At 45.4% G+C, this 20,493-nt stretch overlaps 1 protein-coding gene and 1 long non-coding RNA gene across 8 annotated transcripts in view; one reads left to right on the top strand and one right to left on the bottom strand.

Moving 5' to 3' along the window:
• SLC20A2 (solute carrier family 20 member 2) overlaps positions 1 to 20,493 on the top strand; it is a 69,833-nt gene that overhangs the window by 35,841 nt on the left and 13,499 nt on the right. For all 7 annotated transcript variants that reach the window (XM_075929290.2, XM_025185785.3, XM_014574737.4 and 4 more), the window contains 6 exons: positions 2,225 to 2,365; positions 4,080 to 4,165; positions 6,239 to 6,335; positions 8,132 to 8,248; positions 8,961 to 9,167; positions 11,244 to 11,832. In XM_075929290.2, the coding sequence (XP_075785405.1) occupies positions 2,225 to 2,365; positions 4,080 to 4,165; positions 6,239 to 6,335; positions 8,132 to 8,248; positions 8,961 to 9,167; positions 11,244 to 11,832 (1,237 nt within the window). The remainder of the gene's footprint in view (positions 1 to 2,224; positions 2,366 to 4,079; positions 4,166 to 6,238; positions 6,336 to 8,131; positions 8,249 to 8,960; positions 9,168 to 11,243; positions 11,833 to 20,493) is intronic.
• The window catches only part of LOC142829495 (uncharacterized), a 45,311-nt gene continuing 33,672 nt past the window's right edge, over positions 8,855 to 20,493 (bottom strand). Inside the window, exon 2 of the long non-coding RNA XR_016349526.1 lies at positions 8,855 to 9,366. This is a non-coding gene — a long non-coding RNA (uncharacterized LOC142829495). The remainder of the gene's footprint in view (positions 9,367 to 20,493) is intronic.

Below are 20,493 nucleotides of genomic sequence, written 5' to 3' on the forward strand. Positions count from 1 at the left end.
AGACCTAAAATGAAGCTCTTAACCACACGGGCTAGGGTGATCTGCCCATCCAAGCAACAGCCACCCACTTAGGGAAGATTTACTCCATTCTTTAGCCACCAGAGAAAACTCACATTCAGTTCTGGGTGTAAAATATGACTCAAGATGTCCAGTGCCTGAAAAGCCAAAGTTAGCTGGGATTTCTGAGAGTGAGCCAAAGGTTGCAGCCATAAGGAGACTGTTGAGCCCAGCGTTTGGAGAAGTGCCCAGGTTGTGACCTCAGTTGCCTGCATCAGGCCAGGCAACCCGACGCTTCAGCTTAAATAATTATGGCTTCAAGAGAAGCAACCCGCCTGACCCCATGAGTGAAACCTGTGGGCCTATTTCACAATCTCATGATTTACCGCCAGGAACAGCAGAATTTTATTCTCTGCACAGATTGGGGCTTGCTCTAATTTTGACTCCACAGAACCTCCTGGAGTGCGGCAGCCTTGGCCACCACCGCCTCTGGAAAGAGGCAGGACGCTGTGGTAAGACTGAAAGGATCTGCCAGTGGCATCCTCCATGCATAAGGAATTCAGTCAGGCTGGGGCTTGGGGGCAGAGCCCTGCCCAGTATTCTTCCTGCTCTACTCCCAGGCTTGAACTTTCGGGTGTCTCCTATTGTCACAGTATTCCCTGTCGATGTGTCCTCTTGACTCTGTCCTTGCGCCTGTTCTCATTCCCACCCTCTGCCATCTCTTTCGGCACGCTCTGGTTTTCCAAAACGTAAAAATCCTTTCCCTCAGCCCCATGTGTCTCGTCAGCTTCCTTCCTTGTCTCTAGAGCTCGCATTCTGTTCCCAGCGTCTTCTTCCTGATTCACTGCAGCAGTGATGTTCAACCTTTCCCCTACCTGAACTCCCCCACGCCCTCTGCCTATTTAGCAGTGCGCACAGGGCATGTGGTAGCCCTCTCTCCATACTTCTCTGACCCCCTACTTGAGAAGCAGTGTCACCCTATGCCCCCAGACAGAAGCATTCAGAGAAAACCACTGTGGGCCACTGAAGTATTCGGAGAGGGCAGAGCCATGTGCAGCAAGAAGAATCCTTGTGTCTTCTCCGAGCAGTATCCCGTGATTCCGAACGTTGCCACGTGAAAGCCAAGGAACATCTGTGTAGAAGGAGGCAGCCAGTGTTGAATGCCCTTTTACTCACATGAAAAAGCACAGAGGGGTGCTGGTGGACTTACCTTTGTGAAAGTTCACCACTTTCACAGCCACCGCTGCCTTTCCTCAGTTCCACTGGCATCATCTTTGCACCAGAGCTTCCTGGCGAATCGCCCGATGTGCTCATTGCCTTTGACAGGAGCACGCTGAGTTCCCAGTCCAAACAGCAGTGGCACTGGATTATTGCCTGGACGTTACCACCTCGAGCTTGACATCTAGCTGGAGTGTTGCCTTGATGTTCTCCTCCAGTCATTCCCCCACGCTGTAGCTGTCGTTTGATTGTGAATCTCTTTCCTTCTCTGATTTGCCTTTTCCTTGCGTTACCGCTCCTCCCCAGGAAACGAATTGCTGTTCCTGCTTGGGGCACCTCTGGATTGCTTCAGGCCCACTTGTAGTCAGTGTTATTGAAAGTGCATTGTACCCTTGCTGCCCTCCGGTACCAAAGCATCCAAAACACAGCACAACGTTCTGCTGCCAAGTGACCGGACTTGCTCATTAATGAAACCTTTCACGCCCTGAATGCAGGAGGTGGTATCAGCAGTCATTACTGAAAATGAACCTTGTCCCAGCAGCCATTCCTGTGCTTGTCAGCTCTCACTCTGTGCACAAACCGATCAGCTGGTTCATAAGGGTTAAATGCTACCCCAAAGCCGCACAGCTGTAGGAAAGTACTTCTATGCCACCCCAATGTCCTGGTAGCCTGAATGGGACAGCAGGAGTATTGTGAATTAAAGGGAATTAAAGCCTTGTGAATTAAAGCCTGGTCCGTATGCTGCACATGTTTGAGTGGTCAGGAAGAGTTGCTCGTGAGACAGGATCTCAAGGAGATGTGAAGTTCAAAGCCACAAGCTAAGCTAAGCTAGTGGCTGGCGGAACATGATAAAGACTGTTTTATTCACATCTCTGCTGTGGGTGCAGGGAGTAGGCAGCCCTGGGAGAGGAATGCGAGTATGTGGTTGAGAACCATGCAGTACACTGTGGTTATTGTTGGTGCCATTATCATTGCTTATATCAGATATTTTTCCCCCTTCACCATCTAGGTTCTGCTGTTTGGCAGCTGATTGCCTCTTTCTTGAAACTCCCAGTATCTGGGACCCACTGCATAGTGGGGGCTACCATTGGATTCTCACTTGTTGCGATCGGTACGCGGGGCGTTCAGTGGATGGAGCTTGTCAAGATTGGTAATTGACATTTCCTTTTATGCGTGACGGTATGTGGAAAATTGTGCACCAATGGCACATGTTTTAAAGAAATACTCTTTCATGATTTTAATGTGCTGTCCTTAACTTCTCTCCCCTCCAAGCCTGTTGTTCTGAAGCCTGTGTGTCCTATTCACTAAGGGCTAGACAGTGACTTGAGGCACAGCCTGGAGCAAGAGGTGGTGTGTAAACTGCATCTCCCAGAAGTACTGGGAGACATTTGACCCTTGGGGCACTCCCAAGGCTGACAGGGGAGGCCCTGCTAACTCCCAAGAGATTGTACTTTTGGTGGGGGCTTGATACCAGGAACAAATTGTGACACCTGCCTTCTCTTTTTCCCTCACATATGCACAGGCTCAGCTGCACTGGCCAGCAAATGAGGGGGTAGAGCCACGGTGCTCCTCATCCCCCTCCCCCCCCCGCACTCCCCTACTCCAAGGAGTAAGGATGTTAAGTATCGGGTAATTGACTAATCGAATAGTCGATGCATTTTTGTGTCGACTATTCGATTAGTCGATAGGGCGCCTCGGCCTTTGAAGTGTAGCAACAGTCCCTACAGCTGTTGCTACACTTCAGAGGCAAAAGTGCTGAAGCCCTTCTGACCCCGGGCTCCATGTGGTGCTGCCTCTTTGAAATGCCGCAAGGAGCACTACGTGGCTCCCCGTGGCAGAGCCTGGGGTCAGCTGGGATTTGCTTATCAGATAGTTGACTTGGTAGTCACATCCCTTCCAAGGAGGGACCAAGCATTTGTGCAGCACCCACCTATGTTTGAGCATGTGGTCCTGTATTAGCCCCTTTAGGTGTTTAAGGAGGGTCTTACTATGCCACATGGGCATGTAGTCCAAGTCACACTCTGGCCCCTTGTTTATTTTTATGGAGACGGCACTAGCATACCACAGGGGCATGTGACAGATTGAAACTATACTTTTTTTAAAAATTCTGTTCTTATGTTTTTGTTGAGGGTAAAATAACTGAAAGGTGCGCTTGAAACATTCATGGGGGTGACTGACCGGTCTGTTTTAAAGCCCCATGTTCCAAACTGTAAGCATTCTTGGGTAGGATTTTCAGAGGGGTTCACTCTGCAGCCAGTGAAGGCAGTGGGAGTTTTACTGACTGCAGCAAGAGAAGAGCATGCTCGGTTCTGAGAATTTTTGACAATTAGAGAAGGTTATTTGCCTTGTCAGAACCTAGACAGACTTCAACGTGCAACAGTATATCCTGTAACTTGTTGCAATGCTTCATAAATCTGGTTCCTGATCCCTTGAGCTGCCTCCAAAGGGCAGATCCCTGTGTCTGCACTGAAATGCATTGAATTTAGTGGGGTTCCGATTGGGAACAGGGGTCTGCTTACCCGAGTTTTCAGGACTGAGGGCCATCAAGATTAACCAAAGATCAAGTTTCTTCTTCTGATAGCGTTCGGCTACAGGGGCATTCCTGTGTGAGGTGCAGTTGCTGTAATTTCAACATTATTCTGGAAACCCCTTGCATATGGGATTTTCAAAAGCGCTTAGCATGAGTAAGACACTCATCAACTTTGGTGGAAGTGGGTGTAAGCCAGTGCTGAGTGCTTTTGGAAATCCCATAAGAGCACCCAAACTGTGTCGTCCATTGGTTCTTTTCCTATTTGATAATGCAGAACTTCCTCAAATACCTGGGATGTTGCCACTGATCGTTTATTGTATCTCTTTTTCCACAGTTGCCTCTTGGTTCATTTCCCCACTGTTATCCGGTTTGATGTCTGGAGTGCTCTTCGTGCTGATTAGATTCTTAATTTTAAACAAGGTAAGGGGCAGGGCAGTGGTCACCAACCAGTAGAGTGGGATCTACTTGTATGTCTTGGAGCCTTTGACAGGTGATCCTGACAGGTTTGGCTGAGAGGCTGTCAAGTGCCAGCACTTCATCTGCCCCTCTCAGCACTGCTGTGCTGCTCCCGCCCTCTGCCTTGGAGCTGCTCCCCACCCCTGGGAGCCCCTTGCTTGCTGTGCAAGGCACAGAAAGAAGAGGAGGGGGTGCTGATGTCAGGGTGCCCCTCCCCCCACTCTGTATCCCATTTGCACTTAAATTCAAAAAGTGATCTCGTGCTTAAAAAGGTTGGATGTCCGCTCCAGTGCATAGCCGTCGTCATTGCTGCACTAGAGTCTATATACTATTTGGCTGTTGGCATTTCCAAGGAGTTAAAAGGGTGCTATGCAAACGTACCGCATTTATTTTAATACACTCTGCTTCACTGGGACATGATGTGCTGGGAAGGCTGCTTTATCAACACCTCCTCTTGGAAAAGGCTTTGCACAAGGCTAGCAAATGATAAGGAACGCTGCTTAACCCAGACAGCGCTAGCATAACCTCTATTTAATAGGAGCGAATTAGCTAATGCAAAGAAACAAAACCGAGTTGAACAGGTGCTTAATAAATGCAAAACCCTCAGCTAGTGCACTAAGAGTCCAAGTATATATTATTATGGGTACCCAGGAGGCTGCAATTAGTGGCTTCAACTGAAGTTAGGGCAGCAGCAGCAGAGCTGACAGAATTGCCAGGCCCCTAGGCCAGATGGGTGAAGGGAGGCTGGCTCCACACTACTGGAAGAGGCGGGGCTTCAGGTGGAAGGGGTGGGGCTGGAGCTAGCTCCTCCCCCATCCCGGCAGTGCCACCCAGGGGTCTAGAGGGTGCTGCGTGGGCTCCAGGAGTGATTTAATGGGCCCGGAATTTGCAGCAGTAGATGGGAGCCTCAGGTCCCAGGGCAGTGGCTTCTACCCTCTCCTGACGTTGGCAGGCCTGGGAAGCAGGATTATTCAGTTATTCCATGGTATGGAATTTACCAGCTCTGTCTGCATTTGTGTGCAATCCCGCAGAGTTTGAAGTCAGATGCTCCTTTATTATCTTTCTCTGTCTCCCTCATACCTTCAAATCTGCTGTGGCCCAAATGAGGGATGGAGTGTCATAGAGACCCAAAATGAAAAAAGGATGCAGGCAATTTAAATGGGTGCAGTATTTGTTCTTTGGCATAAGTAACTCTTCAGTAACTTCAGTTTCTTCATGTTTCTTCAAGTTTCTTCAGAAACTTCAGTTTCTAAATGTCACTAGTGACAACGTCTTACAGAACTGTAACTGCAGGATAAGTAGCAATTCTTTGCAGAGAGCAGCATTACTTGTGATGCACATAAGGATTAATCTGAATTTCCTCTGCTACGCTCATGTGCGCTACATTTAAACATGTGACTGTCAATATGCCCCACCGATTTAATACATTTACCCACATTTAGCACATGCAGAAACCTTTGTCAGCAGATGGAAAAATCCAGTATACGTTTGTTTTTAAACATAGAGGCTAGTAATGTTTTTATATGTCACTGAATTGGTCACTGTAGTAATATCAGTAATACCGAGGGCCCTACCACAATCAGGGCCCCTTTGAATTAGGTGCTGTACAAACACACAGTGAGAGAAAGAGACTTTGCCCCCAAAGAGCTTACAGTCTTAATAGATGAGTGGGTGGAAGAGTAAATGCACACGCACGCACACGCGCAAAGTGACTTGCCCGAGGCCATTCAGCTGGTCAGTGGCAGAGCCACGAGTCAGTGCTGCCTGCCATATTTTTAAATTAGTTGCCATCAAACTGCTATCCTATCTGTCACTGAAGGCACTGTTGCTGTGAATTGAGGTTTTATGAATAGTTTACAGGCCCAAATCTGGAGAGTTGAGAATGCAAGGATTGGAAGTAGAGGGGACGCCAGAAGATCCAGCCACCTGATGCTGAGGGTGGGAGTGGGTGATTTTTTTTCCCCAATCTGTGCTAGCCCTGGTCCTTGTGTACACAACAGCCCATGTGACTTTTCCTCTTTTCTCATTATTACACAGGAAGACCCTGTGCCCAATGGGCTTCGTGCACTTCCAGCGTTCTATGCTGCTACAATAGCAATTAATGTGTTTTCCATCATGTACACAGGGGCACCAGGTGAGTACAAGCTCTGGCATGCAAAGTCCAGAAGGAAAGCTTTGTTCTGCCTTGCATTTGTATGTATTGATTTTGTATTGGCTAATAGGTACTGATGTGCACTGTTGAATAATAATAAAACATTAATGTCTTACGTTAACAAATAATAGAGACAAAGGATTGTCCGATCTTGCTCCATTAGTGCCCCAGAATCTTAGTGGTTGTCTTGGTTTTTAAAATACCCATTTATGTCAGCCTGAAGATCAAGCAGTCTGTTCACTGGAGGGATTTATCTTTTCACCCCTAGCTCCAGTGCACTTGCGGCTTCGTAGGAGGCACAGGACCATCCCACTTGGATTCTGTCAGGATACCTGGCCATAGTGCTGCTGTCCTAGTGCGGTATCAGTGCTGTGAGAGCGGCCAGGCTTTTGTGACCTGCAGTGAGCAGCCCAAATCCCAGTGGAGCTACCTAGCCTTGAGTATCTAAATTCATTTCTTGTGTTTTCCCCTCATTACAAGAAACTGTCCAAAGCTGGAGTAGCCTGAAAGCAGCTCCCTGGAGGGTGTATGCATTGCAGAGACACTATGAGCCTAGCTACATCTCCGTAGTTATGTATCACAGAGGCAGCTGACTCCGACAGCAGAAGTTTTTTTCCATTCGTGAGCCTCACCACCGATAGCTGAAGCTGAAGCCTGAGCAATGTAGCATCACGGGGCCGCAGGCAATATATCTGCTTGCTACCCCTAGTACCAGCCCTGACTTTATGTGCAACCCCCCCACCTCCAGTTATCATGGTACAGGTGAGCTGTGCAATTTTTATAGCATTTGGGGGGAGCCTCAGTAAAAGGTTGAGGACCCCGGTGTTAAAATCCTGATGTTCACAGTCCAGCTTGGGACTGGTCCAGTGATGCTGACTGGAATTTTGCCCTGACATCTACGGGAGCAGGATCCAGGCTTGTGTGCAGAAACTCTGAGGACCAGCTTCAAATCTCTACAGGCCAGCTTAGGATTTCACATGTCCCATGGTGCATTGGCATGGCTTAGGGCTCCCTATGGACATGTGTGTGAACCTGACCAACCCTTTCTCATGGATTACCCCGAGGCTGTGAACTGAGGACATTCTGCATGCAGGGCAGATGTTACTTCCTTTGCCAACAGTAACAAAAAACTGCTGTTCTCTAGTGGACCAACCCCAGAGGGCGAGAAACACCCACTTCGCCAGCATCATTATCTTTACACTGACTTTCTTGTGCAGGGTGTATACGTGCCTAAATAGTGCACAAGAAAATACTCCTGATAAGTATGGGCCCCAAATCTCTAAACAGTGAGGCTGCCAACAGCTGAGACTTTGTAACATTCAAGCCTGAACATTTTAAGAGGCTTTTCTTTATAGTTGTAGTCAGTGTCAATGGGGGAGTTATTCTGAATATTCTCAGGTGAAATACCTGTTCCAAAGAATTTGTTTTCAGTATAGTTTGTAAATGAACTTCCAATATGTTAACTTCCTAACTATAGAAAAATAGTTTGTTCTTGACCTGGCTGCAGAGTATTTGGTAAAAAAGTGAAAATACAGATTTGTAATTGAGGTCTTACTTAGCCAAAGTGACCTTTTCAAAAGCTTCATCCCTTGCTTTGTACAGGCTTACTGCATCAAAACAGAACTCCAGCCCTGCGGAAGCGGAAGGGGCTTATTGGTTCAGTTTTGTTCAGGTGCAGCAGAATTAGCTGACATGTTATCTTTAGTACTGAAGTTGTACTATATTAAGGAACTGACATTTTTGCATATGAAACTTTACCTTTTCTTTTCTATTCACAGTGCTAGGACTGGTACTTCCTATCTGGATAATAGTCCTAATATCATTTGGGATAGCTATAGTATTTGCTGGGCTAGTGTGGATTTTTGTGTGTCCATGGATGAGGAGAAAAATAGCAAGTAAGTGTTTTGTAGATGAAATGCTTGTGGTGTAAAATCCCTGGCAAACTGGAATATATTCTATTTTACATTTTAAAATGTAGGTGTTAAATAGGGACGTTAATGGGTAATCAGTTACCTGGTGGGCATCACCCTTCCTGGTAACTGGGTAACCGGTGGCCTGGGCTAGAGTGACAATTCCCTCCTCCCCCCCTTTTGGGCAGGATCTCGGTTAACGGGTAATTGGTTAACTCTTTAACCAAGATTTTACATCCCTAGTGTTAAAGGAAAAGAAAAGGACTTGCACAATGACTATATATGTACACAGTTTCTTTTATTTTACTGTAAAGTTAAACTAATCAAGGCTTTTGGTTTTACATTAGGTTTTGAACTTAAAACAAAACCACCTTGCAATGTTCGCTGAATGGGGTTGCACTTTTAAAAAACATTGCATTAAAAAAATGGAGGACTTCAGTAACCTCATCTGGTGAATTTGTAGATGGGCACAAGGTATTTTCATGGTTCTCAGAGAGGCTAATGAAGAGAAATATGCTAGTAATAAATTCCCATGAAAGAATATATGTCTAGATTAATTAAACAAAACAGAAATCAAACCACTCAAGTTGCTGTGTTCAAGCTTATTTTAATGACACTGGCATTGCATTAGGAATACAAGGAGTAGTTTAGATAAGTTTGAATAACCCTTAGAATTACAATGCTGGCATTTCCTTAGGCCGATTAAAGAAAGATGCCGCATTGTCAAGGATATCGGATGAAAGCCTTGACAAAATTCAAGATGAGGAAACACCTGTTTTTAAAGAGCTTCCTGGAGCCAAAGCAAATGATGAGAGCACAATTCCCCTCACTGGCTCAATAACTGAAGCCGCTGGAGTGTCAGATAACAGCGTAGCAAATGGAAACCATCCTCGTGTGCCATATGGTAAGAAAACATGAACTGTCTTCTCTCTCCATTGTGTCGATATTAAGTACAAGTTTGTTTGTAACTTAAAATTTCTCTCAAACCCTTCCTCTCAGTGTGTACCTACTTGTATCTCTCCTACAGCAGATCATGTTCGCTATTTTTGGCTTGCTCGCAACTTAATGAAAATATTCTTTTTGATGTGCTTTCCAAAGATGATCTAAAAAACAAACAGAGGATATGTTGTTCAGCAGTATTTGAATTTTATGTGCAGCTGGAAAAAGACTATTCTTCTGTTCCTGATAATTATTTCCTATTCTTTCTTACAACTACTTCTTGGAGGCAGAGAGTATAAAAGTAGCTTAACTATAAAAGTTCAAATTGAGCATGGACTTTTTGGGCATACCGTACCAGCTAGTTCTGGAAACTGTCAGGTTTGAATTTACAAGTTTATGACCATTTGGAGTATATCAACTAGAGGAATCACACCTACAAGTGCACACATGCATAATGCATGTATGCATGTAATAAAGCTCTCATTTAAAGCCCTGATTCTGCAAGCTGGTTTGTGTGGATGAATTGCTGGGCTCACACAGAGCCCCATTGATTTTGATTGGCCCTTACTGGATACAAGGGCTTGCCAGTTGCACCATGCCATGTGATCATGGTAACTGCCTGTGTGCAGTGTTCCCTCTAAGATGCGCGGCAGCACAGCTTCATAGGTGATTAATCAGCCCTGCCCAGTCAGTCAACTCCATGCAAGAAGACTTGAGCTTCTGACTGGGCGGGGCTGATTAATCACAGGTGAAACTATGCTGCCACGTGGGAACATTCCTGTGTGTAGCGCACATGTGAAAAACCGCATTTACTTACGGAAGAGGCACATTTGGCTGAGTGGTGCCTGTTAGCGAATCAGCTGCGAGCTTTCCTCATTGACACCAAAGCAGTGTCTATACTGCCCTATATAGTTGCTGTTCATAGCGGACCATTGATCTTGTGAGAACAAACTAATTAGATACATTACATCCATAAATGCACTGCAGAGCTTTTTAATGTAAAACAAAACAACTATAGCTAATGTTGAATAGTTAAAATCCCCAAAGTGAGAACATGGAAAAGTTACGGTGTCTTCAGTAATATTAACTTGGCTACTCTGTGAATCTTGAAGTCCACGTTTAACATAAACGTGTAGATAAGCGTAGGATAGAGATACAAATAGCTGTGTGTCACTATGTTTATGGTATTACTAGAAGTAAAATGTATAGCATATTTAATATGTCTTAACATTTCTGAAGGAACTTTTAACTTTCCTGTTTCTGAACTTTTAACTGGACGCCATTAGCAACTTTATTTGTAAGATTTTTGGAGAGCCTGCAGTTGTAATAAGGTTTTATTCATAAGCTTTGGGGTTCAGGTTTATGGAGTCTGACAATCAGTTGTCCCCAACTCTAATGATTGATTACCAGTAAAGTTGCATAGCACTCTATTGTTCATTTAGGGAAAAAATCTAAACCTAAATCTCCATTATCAAAAGTGACATAAGCATTTTTAAAAATGGGAGTTAGGTTTCTAAGTCACCTCAGCACTTTTGAAAAATGTCCCCTTATTCTACAGAAGCCCATAGTCAAAGGATTGTTCCTGTCCTGGAATACTTACAGTCTAAATAGACAAGCCAAACAAAGGCAAGTTGAAAGGAAGTATTTACTCCCAGTTTAGAAATACGTAATTCAGGCATAGAGAGATTATGGGTCGGTCTTTAAAAGGTGCCTGGAATTAAGCACTCAAATTCCAGCCTAAGGGACTTGCCCAAAGTCACACAGCAGGTCTGTGGGAGATCCTAGACTTGAGCGACAATGTTCTGAGGTACAAACTAATGCCTTAACCATAAAGCTATCCATACTCCCAACTGTAGGCGCTCCCTTAATGTCAACCATGTCTGTTTTCCAATTGAGCAATGCATTCTGGGATCTGAGATGAACGTCTGTATTATATGCTGCAGATGGCTGACCTATCAGCTATTTACACCTTGTTTTGGTACTCTGCTAAGCATAGGACGTTCATATGACAGAAATAAAATCTGACCATCTACCTTTACAGGAAGGGCTTTTTCTATGACGCACACAACTATGAAATCTCCTGTTTCCAATGGCACATTTAATTTTGACGGCTCCATGAGGAGCGATGGCCAGGTGTATCACACTGTGCATAAAGACTCAGGATTGTACAAAGACTTGCTACACAAAATACATCTGGACAGAGCAAACAATGACCGACCCTCACAAGAAAACAATTACAAGATACTGCGTCGCAATAACAGCTACACTTGTTACACGGCGGCCATCTGTGGAATGCCAGTACATTCATCCTTCAAGGCAGCTGACCCGACAACCCCAGAGGACAGTGAAAAGTTGGTGGGAGACACCGTGTCCTATTCTAAAAAGAGAGTTCGCTATGACAGCTACTCCAGCTACTGCAATGCAGTAGCTGAGGCGGAAATTGAGGCAGAGGAAGGGGATGTGGAAATGAAGTTGGCGTCAGACTTAGCAGAGCCTAACCAACTCCCAGAAGATCCTGTAGAAGAGGAAAAGGAGGAGAAGGACACTTCTCAGGTCCACCTACTTTTTCACTTTCTCCAGATCCTGACAGCTTGCTTTGGATCTTTCGCCCATGGTGGTAATGATGTCAGGTAAGCATCTGAGAACTCACAACTGCATGCTTTTTAATTGGATAATTATTTGACAACCCCTCCCCTCCACAGGGGTGTGTGTAAGCACTGCGACATCATTGCTTTACTATAGAATCTTACTACTGTACACTGATACAGCCAGTGTTTTTAAAGACTTGGGTTGCTCCATTAATATTTTCTTTCCTCATCACAGTAGCCTCTTTTCTATTCTATGCTAGTTCGAGTTTTGGCAAACTGTAGCTCATGGGTGGCCTCTGTCAGGAGCCAGAGCATTGTCATGTGGTGGATTCTGCATAAACAAGCAAACCAAAATAGTCCTTGCCCTCAGCAGCTATTTTTATTCAGAGATCAGAGACCTTCAGCAAATGAGAAGTTTAGACTATTTTTGTCAATGTACTTAGACTGAAGTTAATCTTTCATCATGGTGCCCAATCACTCAGTGCGTCCAGGTCATGTAGAATTTCTCTGCTCTCATTTTACTACCAAAACAGCATCACCAGCAAGCATCAGCTACTCGCTGTCTACTTCTTCCAAAGTTTTGGGAGGGAATGGGGAGACTTCACGACGTCCAAATTAGGGATGTAAAATTACCATTAAAAAGTTAACTGGTTAAATGTAATGTTTAACCGTTTAACTGTGATCCTGTGGTGGGGTGCTGCTCCCGCCCACCTGGGCTGGAGTGGCCTTGCGGCACGGTGGGCCAGGCTGAGGTGGGAGCGCTCCCCCCACATGGTGAGGGTGGGGTATTCTCTAGCCTGTCCCGCCTTGCTGCGGGCTGCTCCGGTCCAGCCAGGCCTGCCACGATGCAGGCATGCTTGCTGGGTAAACGGTTAACCACCAGAGTTGATGTCTCTTGTCCCTTCGAAAATATCCCTTAGTAAGCAGGTTTAGTAATGCTGGACCCAGTGCTAATCTGTGGTGCATCCTCCCCTGATTATCTCTCCACTCTGAAGATCAAACATTCTGTTAGAAACTGGCTGCAGTTTGTGTTGGGGGGCATGACTTAAGCCTACTTCTGGCACATTTAGTCATGGTGAAGAACATTTTCTTCCCATTCATGTTAATGGGACCTCTTGTAGCATGGTATCTTAGCTAGCATGATCTCCAAAGTCTGCACTGCTGTAGGCAGAAAAACATGGTTCAGACTCTCTACAGTGTGATTTGTTGCGCTTGATTTACAATTTTTCATTTTGACAAGAGTCATTCTTTGGTTCAGACTTTATTGCTCCACCTTGCCCAGTCCAGAATATTTTTGAAATGTGCTTCTGGGAATTAAACGAACATTTTAGTGGATTTAACCAGCTGCATGTACTATAGTACGTTCATTTGAGACTAACCTGCTCTTGAATATCCGGATTGGACTTGATTAGGTCCCTTGAGATTCCTTCCAGTTCTAGTACTCTATGATTCTAAGGGTATGTCTAGACTACATGCCTCTGGCGACGGAGGCATGTAGATTAGGCTACCGGACATAGTAAAATGAAGCGGCGATTTAAATAATCGCCGCTTCATTTAAATTTACATGGCTGCCGCGCTGAGCCCACAAACAGCTAATCAGCTGTTTGTCGGCTCAGCGCGATAGTCTGGACTCTCCCCTGCCGACATCAAAGGTATTTGTCAACCACCCAGGTATGCCTCCTGGGATGAGGCATACCTGGGTGGTCGACAAATACCTTTGATGTCGGCAGGGGAGCGTCCAGACTATCGCGCTGAGCCGACAAACAGCTGATCAGCTGTTTGTCGGCTCAGAGCGGCAGCCATGTACATTTAAATGAAGCAGCGATTATTTAAATCGCCGCTTCATTTTACTGTGTCGGGTAGCCTAATCTACATGCCTCTGTCTCCAGAGGCATGTAGTCTAGACATACCCTAAGAGACTGACTTGCTGCTGTAGCCATAATCCAGGAGTGCATTTTGCCACATAGGGCTGGTCCTGTGTGTGGGCTTTTTACTCCCACACAGCCTCTGCCGAAGTCAGTAACACCCATTTGCTAAAAGACTTGCTAAATCAGACTCAGCGGCAGTAGCAGCCCGTCAATACAGGCAAACTAGGCGGTCGCTTAGGGCACCAAGATAAACGGCTGTTGAGGGCTTTAGAGGCAGGGGCACCGATTGCATGTTTTGCCTAGGGCGCCAGTTGCCAGCAGCTCGTTTAGGGCCACTCCGGCTCAGAGGGTGCCACTACTGGTGGCTGGTACTCTTGCTTGTGCAAGGAATAAGGAAAGCTGATGGGAGCGTTTGGTCCTGTCGACCTCCCGCTGTGGAGACGGCGGGGAAACGTGAATTAACTATGTAATTGACGTAGCTGGAATTGTGTATCTTCATTCAGCATTCCCTATGAGTGTAGACCTGGCTTCAGGCTGTAGGCAGGTGCCAAGGGTCTTTCCATCCACACCAGGCTGCAGAGCAGGGTTACTATGTGCAGATTTTTTTCATTCACTTTATTTCAAGGTCACTTTCTAAATTGTTCTGATAAAATTGCAAGGACTAAAGGCCTCCCTTAATTTTGTGAAAGGATTTATGCTCGTTAGCCTGATTTTCTTCAATTCAGTATTGTGTATTATTGGTATTGTGGCAGTGCCTGGAGGCCTCAGCAAAGGCTTGGGCTTCCTTCATGCTGGGCACCTTGACTATAGCACAAAAAGATGGTTCGGGACCCCAAATCTAAGGGCCTGATCCTGCAGGTGCCTGCATGTGGGTGTACTCCTCCCAGGACCCCATCAGAGCCAATGAAACTCAGTGCCAATGCAGGAGTGTGCCCGCATGCAGTTAGCTGCTGGATTAGGGCATGAATATATCCCAGATGCTTGGGAGAAGCACTGGAAAATGTGTACACATCTCACCAGCTCTTCTGGTTTCTCCATGTTGAACAAAAGGCCCTTCAATGTCAGTAATGAAGCTTTAGCGGGATGGGCTGAGAGAACTTTAAACCAGGACGAAAGGGTAGACTAAGGTGACGGGTCAAAAAGGCAGTGTAGCAGGAGATGTTTTAGGAAGGGGAGAGGGAAGATGGCACCAAAGTGGAACAGGGCAGTACAAACAGAGTGGCACCAGATAATACCAGCATGGAAACCCTTTAAAGTATAAGGGGAGGGATGTGAAAAAGTCACGTGGAGGCTGAGCAGTGACAGGAAATTAGGTATCTGTGTGTAATGCAACATGGCCCTGCAAAGGAAAATGAGCTTTAGGGATGCTGCCCTGAGCACACAGGCTACTGGCATGGTGCTTGTGAGCAGGGAGCCTTTTCTCTTCCCCCTCTCTCCCTCCCTCCCCGCTGTTGCAGGAAGTGGCCATGAGCAGGATGTGTGCTGTTGTGTGGTTCACCTTTTCTCTGGAGGAAACTTCCAAGGCTTAGCCAGCTCACTTAGCCTGTATATGCCAACTTCCTTCAGCCTACTGCCACTTGTCTCTCTCACCGACAGACATTGGTCCAATAAAAGATATCACCTCCCCTGCCTTGTGTCTCTAGTGCTCTGGGACCGACAGAGATACACCCCCACTGCCTACTTTCCTCCAAGGGAGAGCATGCTCATTTCTGCCATGTATTACCCAGTCCCTGGGGGGCAGAAGAGGGAGAGCTTGTGGGGCAATCTCTGGACCCTTGGTCTTGCTGCGGTGGCGTTTTCCAGTGAAGTATTCATTTCCCCAGAGAGAACCTTTGACTCATGAGCTGGCTACTGTGGACTGAGTGTTTCTGGTAGATTCTGACTAGAGATTTCCATGCTACTGCTTCCTGGTTCCATGCTGTTTGGTAGAACGGCAGTTTTCCTGAGACGAGAACTCTCCCAGTTGTCACTTCGCCCTCCCCCTTCTCTTTGGTGTCTCTCTGAAGCAGCTGGCTTTCTATTTTTAGCAGACTCCACACAGGTCAAAACTTCCATCAAGGCGGCTGTTAAGTCTCCCTCCCTCCCTCCCTTCCCCAGTGCTACTTGCCAAGGTTTCAGCCCCCTCAGTTCCTGTGGACAAAGCGGACCTGTGTCTTTGGTGAACTTTTGAAGGATGTGATTCAGATTCCCAGATAGGAGGCAGCCCCCTGAGTATTGAGCTGTGGAACCACATCCTTCCAGGCTTGCAAGTTAGTCCCAGGGAGGTCAGGAATTTCCACTCCAGCAAGGTAGGGGAACTCTCATCTTTCAAGACGTCCTATAAAGCAATCCGGAGGTTGGGAGAAAGTACTTCATTTAGGAGACTGGCATTCCTAGGACATCTGATTTGGTTTTGAGGTTGTAGCCAATACAACATTTCTAAAATCTGTCCATTCCTGCCACCAAAACCCTGGGCCCAGCTTGCTCTCATGTTCTGTCTTCTGCAGCCTCTTTTCTTCTGTCTTCTGCTTCCCGACTTGCTTTTCCCCCCTCCAGTTCTTTACAGATGTTGCTGCAAAGCTTCTCTTTCTCTCTCCCCCTTCTTTGAATCGTTTTCGTTAATTTCCCTTTCCTTCTGCAGTAAGTTTTCTCTCTCCATTCACATCGTCAAGGTTCTGCACGGTTCATCTCCTCCTGCTCCCTCTCCAGCCGTCAATCTTGTCGTGTCCTCCTTCTCCAAGAAGCCCCCTGTGCTTGGAACACCTCCCCATGTCCCTTCTGCCAGACCCTTTACTACAGACCCCTCAAGTGAGGATAAAGGTAGAGAAGAGGGGGGAAAGTAATACATTATCAGCTGCATGAAATTGGATGTTTCTCCTAAATTGTATTTCATTTAAGTATAGTATAGTGATGTACAGTCGGGTTGAAAATTACATTTAGATTGAATAACTGATGTCTAATGTGGATTCTATTATAAACTCCCTGCAGATCAGTCTTCTCCATGCTTTGTACATTATTAATTGGACTTTGGGGACACAATAAATAATAATATGGATTGTTCCATGTGTTCCATCATAGTGAAGAGACTAGGGGAAGACTTTTGATTCAGGCCTTGAAGAGGTTTAATTGCTTTATTGCCCCCCAAACCAAGTTAGAACGGACTCACTGGCCATGGTAGCTGAGCCAAGAAATCTGGCCTTAATTGTCCTTCATGGTGCCTATTTCCACATGTTCATATCACACCAACACCATAAATAGCTCTGATTTTTGCCTGAGGATTTGACATTTGCAGCACCATGGGCTCCTCTTCGGGCTGACACCAGCCGAGATAGCAGCAATAGCGGCAGCCCAGTAAAAGAAGCAGAGAGCAATAGTAATACCTTATTTGGGTGGTTGTTTCATTCAGGCCACCTCTCTGCTGTAAGCTTAAAAGTGCCGTGGCAACGGAAGTGGATCTGTTCCAGAACCTGGGAGTAATTGTGAGCCAACCCAGGAGCCATGTGATAAGGTGGAGTGCATGTGCTGAATAAAAGCGAAAGAATTTTAAATCCCGGCTAAACGCGTTCAAACAGAAGCCCTGAAAAAATGCTGCTGTTAAACTTAATTAATTGTGTGGTGTGTGCAGGTCTCACTGACTCAGCACTCAGGCACAAGGGGACCACACGGGACCACTCGGAGGTCAGTTCAAGAATGAAAAAGGCAGTCTGGAAAAAAAGTTGTGGCCCAAGAGTGGGGCTGCCTGCAGAGCTGACCCTTATTTGCTCACTCCCACAGATTAGATAGGATGTTTTTCTATCATTGTTGCCCATTGCTTCTTGTCGTACTATCAGTGGTCATGGCAGACCAGTGACCACAGCCCTCTACAATAGCCTTGACGTGCTCTAGTTCAGATAGGCATTGTGTCGGAGAAGTCCTGTAAACTGTGTGTTACATTCGAGGGCAGGCAAGGTGACCAGAATGGTCCTTTCAGACTAATATTTAGGAGCTAGCTATTCTTTCTTCCCACCTCATCCACAAGGCCTGGGAGTGTGGGAGGCGACAGATTCCTTGCTTCACAGCGGGTTTCTCAAGTAAGTTGTTGTGGCAGTTTTCCTGTGCCTCAGTTGCCCATCTGTCCCATGGGGATAATAGTCTCCTCTCTTCATGACTCATTAGGACAATACCTCCTCTGTCTCTGCTGCTGCCAGAAGAAATTAGGCTGTCCTATTTCCAGGGCCCTGGTGTATGACACACAGGGGATGGGAAACCATCTGTTCCTACAGAAACCAAGTTGCTCATCATCCTCTCCTCAAGATACCCTGTCAGATCCTGTGGCCAGATGCTGGCAGAATAGTCAGATTTCCCCTCTTCTCTGTCCCTACCTGGCAACAGCATGTCCAGCCTGAGTCCTCCATCAGCAGATTTTGCCTTGTCAGTTCGTTGTGTGATACTGGCAGGTAAGCCTTTCATTGTGGACTGGGCTTGTTCAAGTCAGAGATACCATTGCCAATGAAAATTGTATGGCATTACAATTGTATTTTAATGTAAGAGCATCTTTGCTGCTGCAGCTTCTGAAGACTTTTTTTGTCTTCTGACCAGTGTCTAGCAGGACTCATAAGTGTCAGTGGTGAGTCTCTTCTGGATCACCATGAGACAACAATTTACTTGTTCTACATTTATCTGTTGTTATTTTCAATGATGCTTTGTTTCCATATTATGTAACAATATAAAGAGGAGGGACTGGTCAGTTTTCACTACATCCTTCAGGCCAGATTTTCTGCCTGGTCATATCCTCATAAGGCCGAAGGTACAGGAATGTGCATTTAGATATCTGCTTACCTGTTTGGACCTGCAAATCTATTACTTAGACAGACAAACAAACAATGTAATTTTCCCCAACAGACTGTGGGCACAGCAATAAAGTCTTGGCTCAAAAATTGTAAGTGACTCAGTCAAGTGACTCTTCTTCCTTCTAGGCAGAATCGTTTTTGCAATCCTGCGTTACAGGACTTCCAACTACTTACATTTTGCTTCTGTGGACCTTATCACTTGGTTTATTTCAAGGATTCACAATAACTCCTTAGAAGATCCTGCAGATTTTAAGCGTGGCAGCATATGGGAATCTTAGAATATTTTACTAATTGGAATTACCCTGGGTTTAGCTAAAAATAATTTAATCTGCAGTCAGTGTGGTGCTTTTATATCCATCGGATTTGTATCTCAGTTTTTCAGAGTTTTTACTGGTTTAAACCATTTATTGCTGCTAAGGCCTTTCTCCAAATCACCAAGACTCTCTTACCCAGTTTAAAGTCAAACAATAAAACCACTTTTAAAATAATACAATTTACCATGCAATTGGAATGTCTCCTTTTTTGTCATGCATTCCTAAATGAAACTTCCTTCCTAATCTCTGTTCCAAGACCATTCTTAGAGGTATATGCTTTGGATAGAAGTATTTATACTGATCCATAAACAAAGTCCATTTAGGACAGTGTTTCTCACATCATTTTAGAGCTTGATTTCTCATGAAATAATACAGTGAAAGTAAGGAACTCATTTTAGGTGAAAGATAAGATACAGGGAGTAAAAAATAATATACTGAATAGGGGTGTGAACAGGAAATCAGTTACCCGGTAAGCATCACCCTTACCAGGTGATGCTTACTGGCAACCAGTTAACCGGCATCCAGGAGTGGCCCATGGGATCCTGCCTAAACTGTTAACCAGTTAAATGTGATGTTTAACTGGTTGCCTGATTAAGCAGGATTTTACATCCCTACCAGTGAAAAGGATGGCAGGCATGTGGCGGGTACCCAGTATGTGCATGAAGAAATTAGGGGAAAGGTGACTATGGAGAGTGCACATTTGAGGTGAGCTGGCCACATGGTCAGAGTAGAAAAAGACCATCAAAGATTATATGAGAAAGAAAGGATGTGGAAGACTGTGGATATGATGGCAAGACTGTCAAAAGAATGTTCAAAGAGAAAAGGCCTGGAACTTGGAGACCTATGAACCCATTGCCAGGGGTCAGATAGAATGGCAAAGAATTATGGGCACTTCTTTTTCCATGGGGGAAAAAAAGAAGTGAAATGCAAGGGTCTCAGTTTTGTTTCACTGCTTCCTAGCATGTGCTGAGGACTTTCGACTCCTTTGGGCGGGATCAGGCATTAATGCTTTATTTCCATGAAAGTTGGGAGTCCAGCTTTGAAACTATACAAATTAACTCCTTGCCATGGTATTGCCTTGCCTTGTACAGTTACGAGGAGTCCCGTGGCACCTTATAGACTAACTGAAGTTAGTGCCACAGGACTCCTCGTCGCTTTTGCAGATTCAGACTAACACGGCTACCCCTCTGATACTTGTACAGTTGAAGACCTTAAAGCTATCCCTTGCTCCAGCTGTGTGTTTTGGTACCATGCCAGGAGTAAATTTATCCAGTCCTGGACCTAGGACAAGTGTAGCTGTCAATCCTTGGATTTTGTGTTCTCGGAATTCTACTCTCTGTTATCAGTTTGTAAAGAGAGATTCTGTTGGTTAGATTTTAAATCTATTGAATTGTTTGCCTTTTTAAAATTCTTTCTTCTGTTTTGTAATGATTTAGATGTGAGTAGAATCTGATCATTACAATGTAGTCTCCCTTCTGTGCTTTCTTGGCTTGGGCTAATGGCAGTACCGATTAGTAGGTCATATTGCAACATGCCATATCTAGGAAAGTCCCTACAATCAGTAAAGTATATTTGCCTTAGGTAAGCAGGTCAGAGTTAGTGTGCTTTCTTTAGAGGACTTAACCTCGGCATTGTGACAGAACATTGAGAACCTCAGCTTAGCTGTGCATCTGGGGCCAGGTTTCCAAATGCGTTCATTGTATCTTTAGTACA

Source organism: Pelodiscus sinensis, chromosome 4, assembly GCF_052426305.1.
Source record: "Pelodiscus sinensis isolate ZL-2025 chromosome 4, ASM5242630v1, whole genome shotgun sequence".
Classification (NCBI taxonomy): Eukaryota; Metazoa; Chordata; order Testudines; family Trionychidae; genus Pelodiscus; species Pelodiscus sinensis.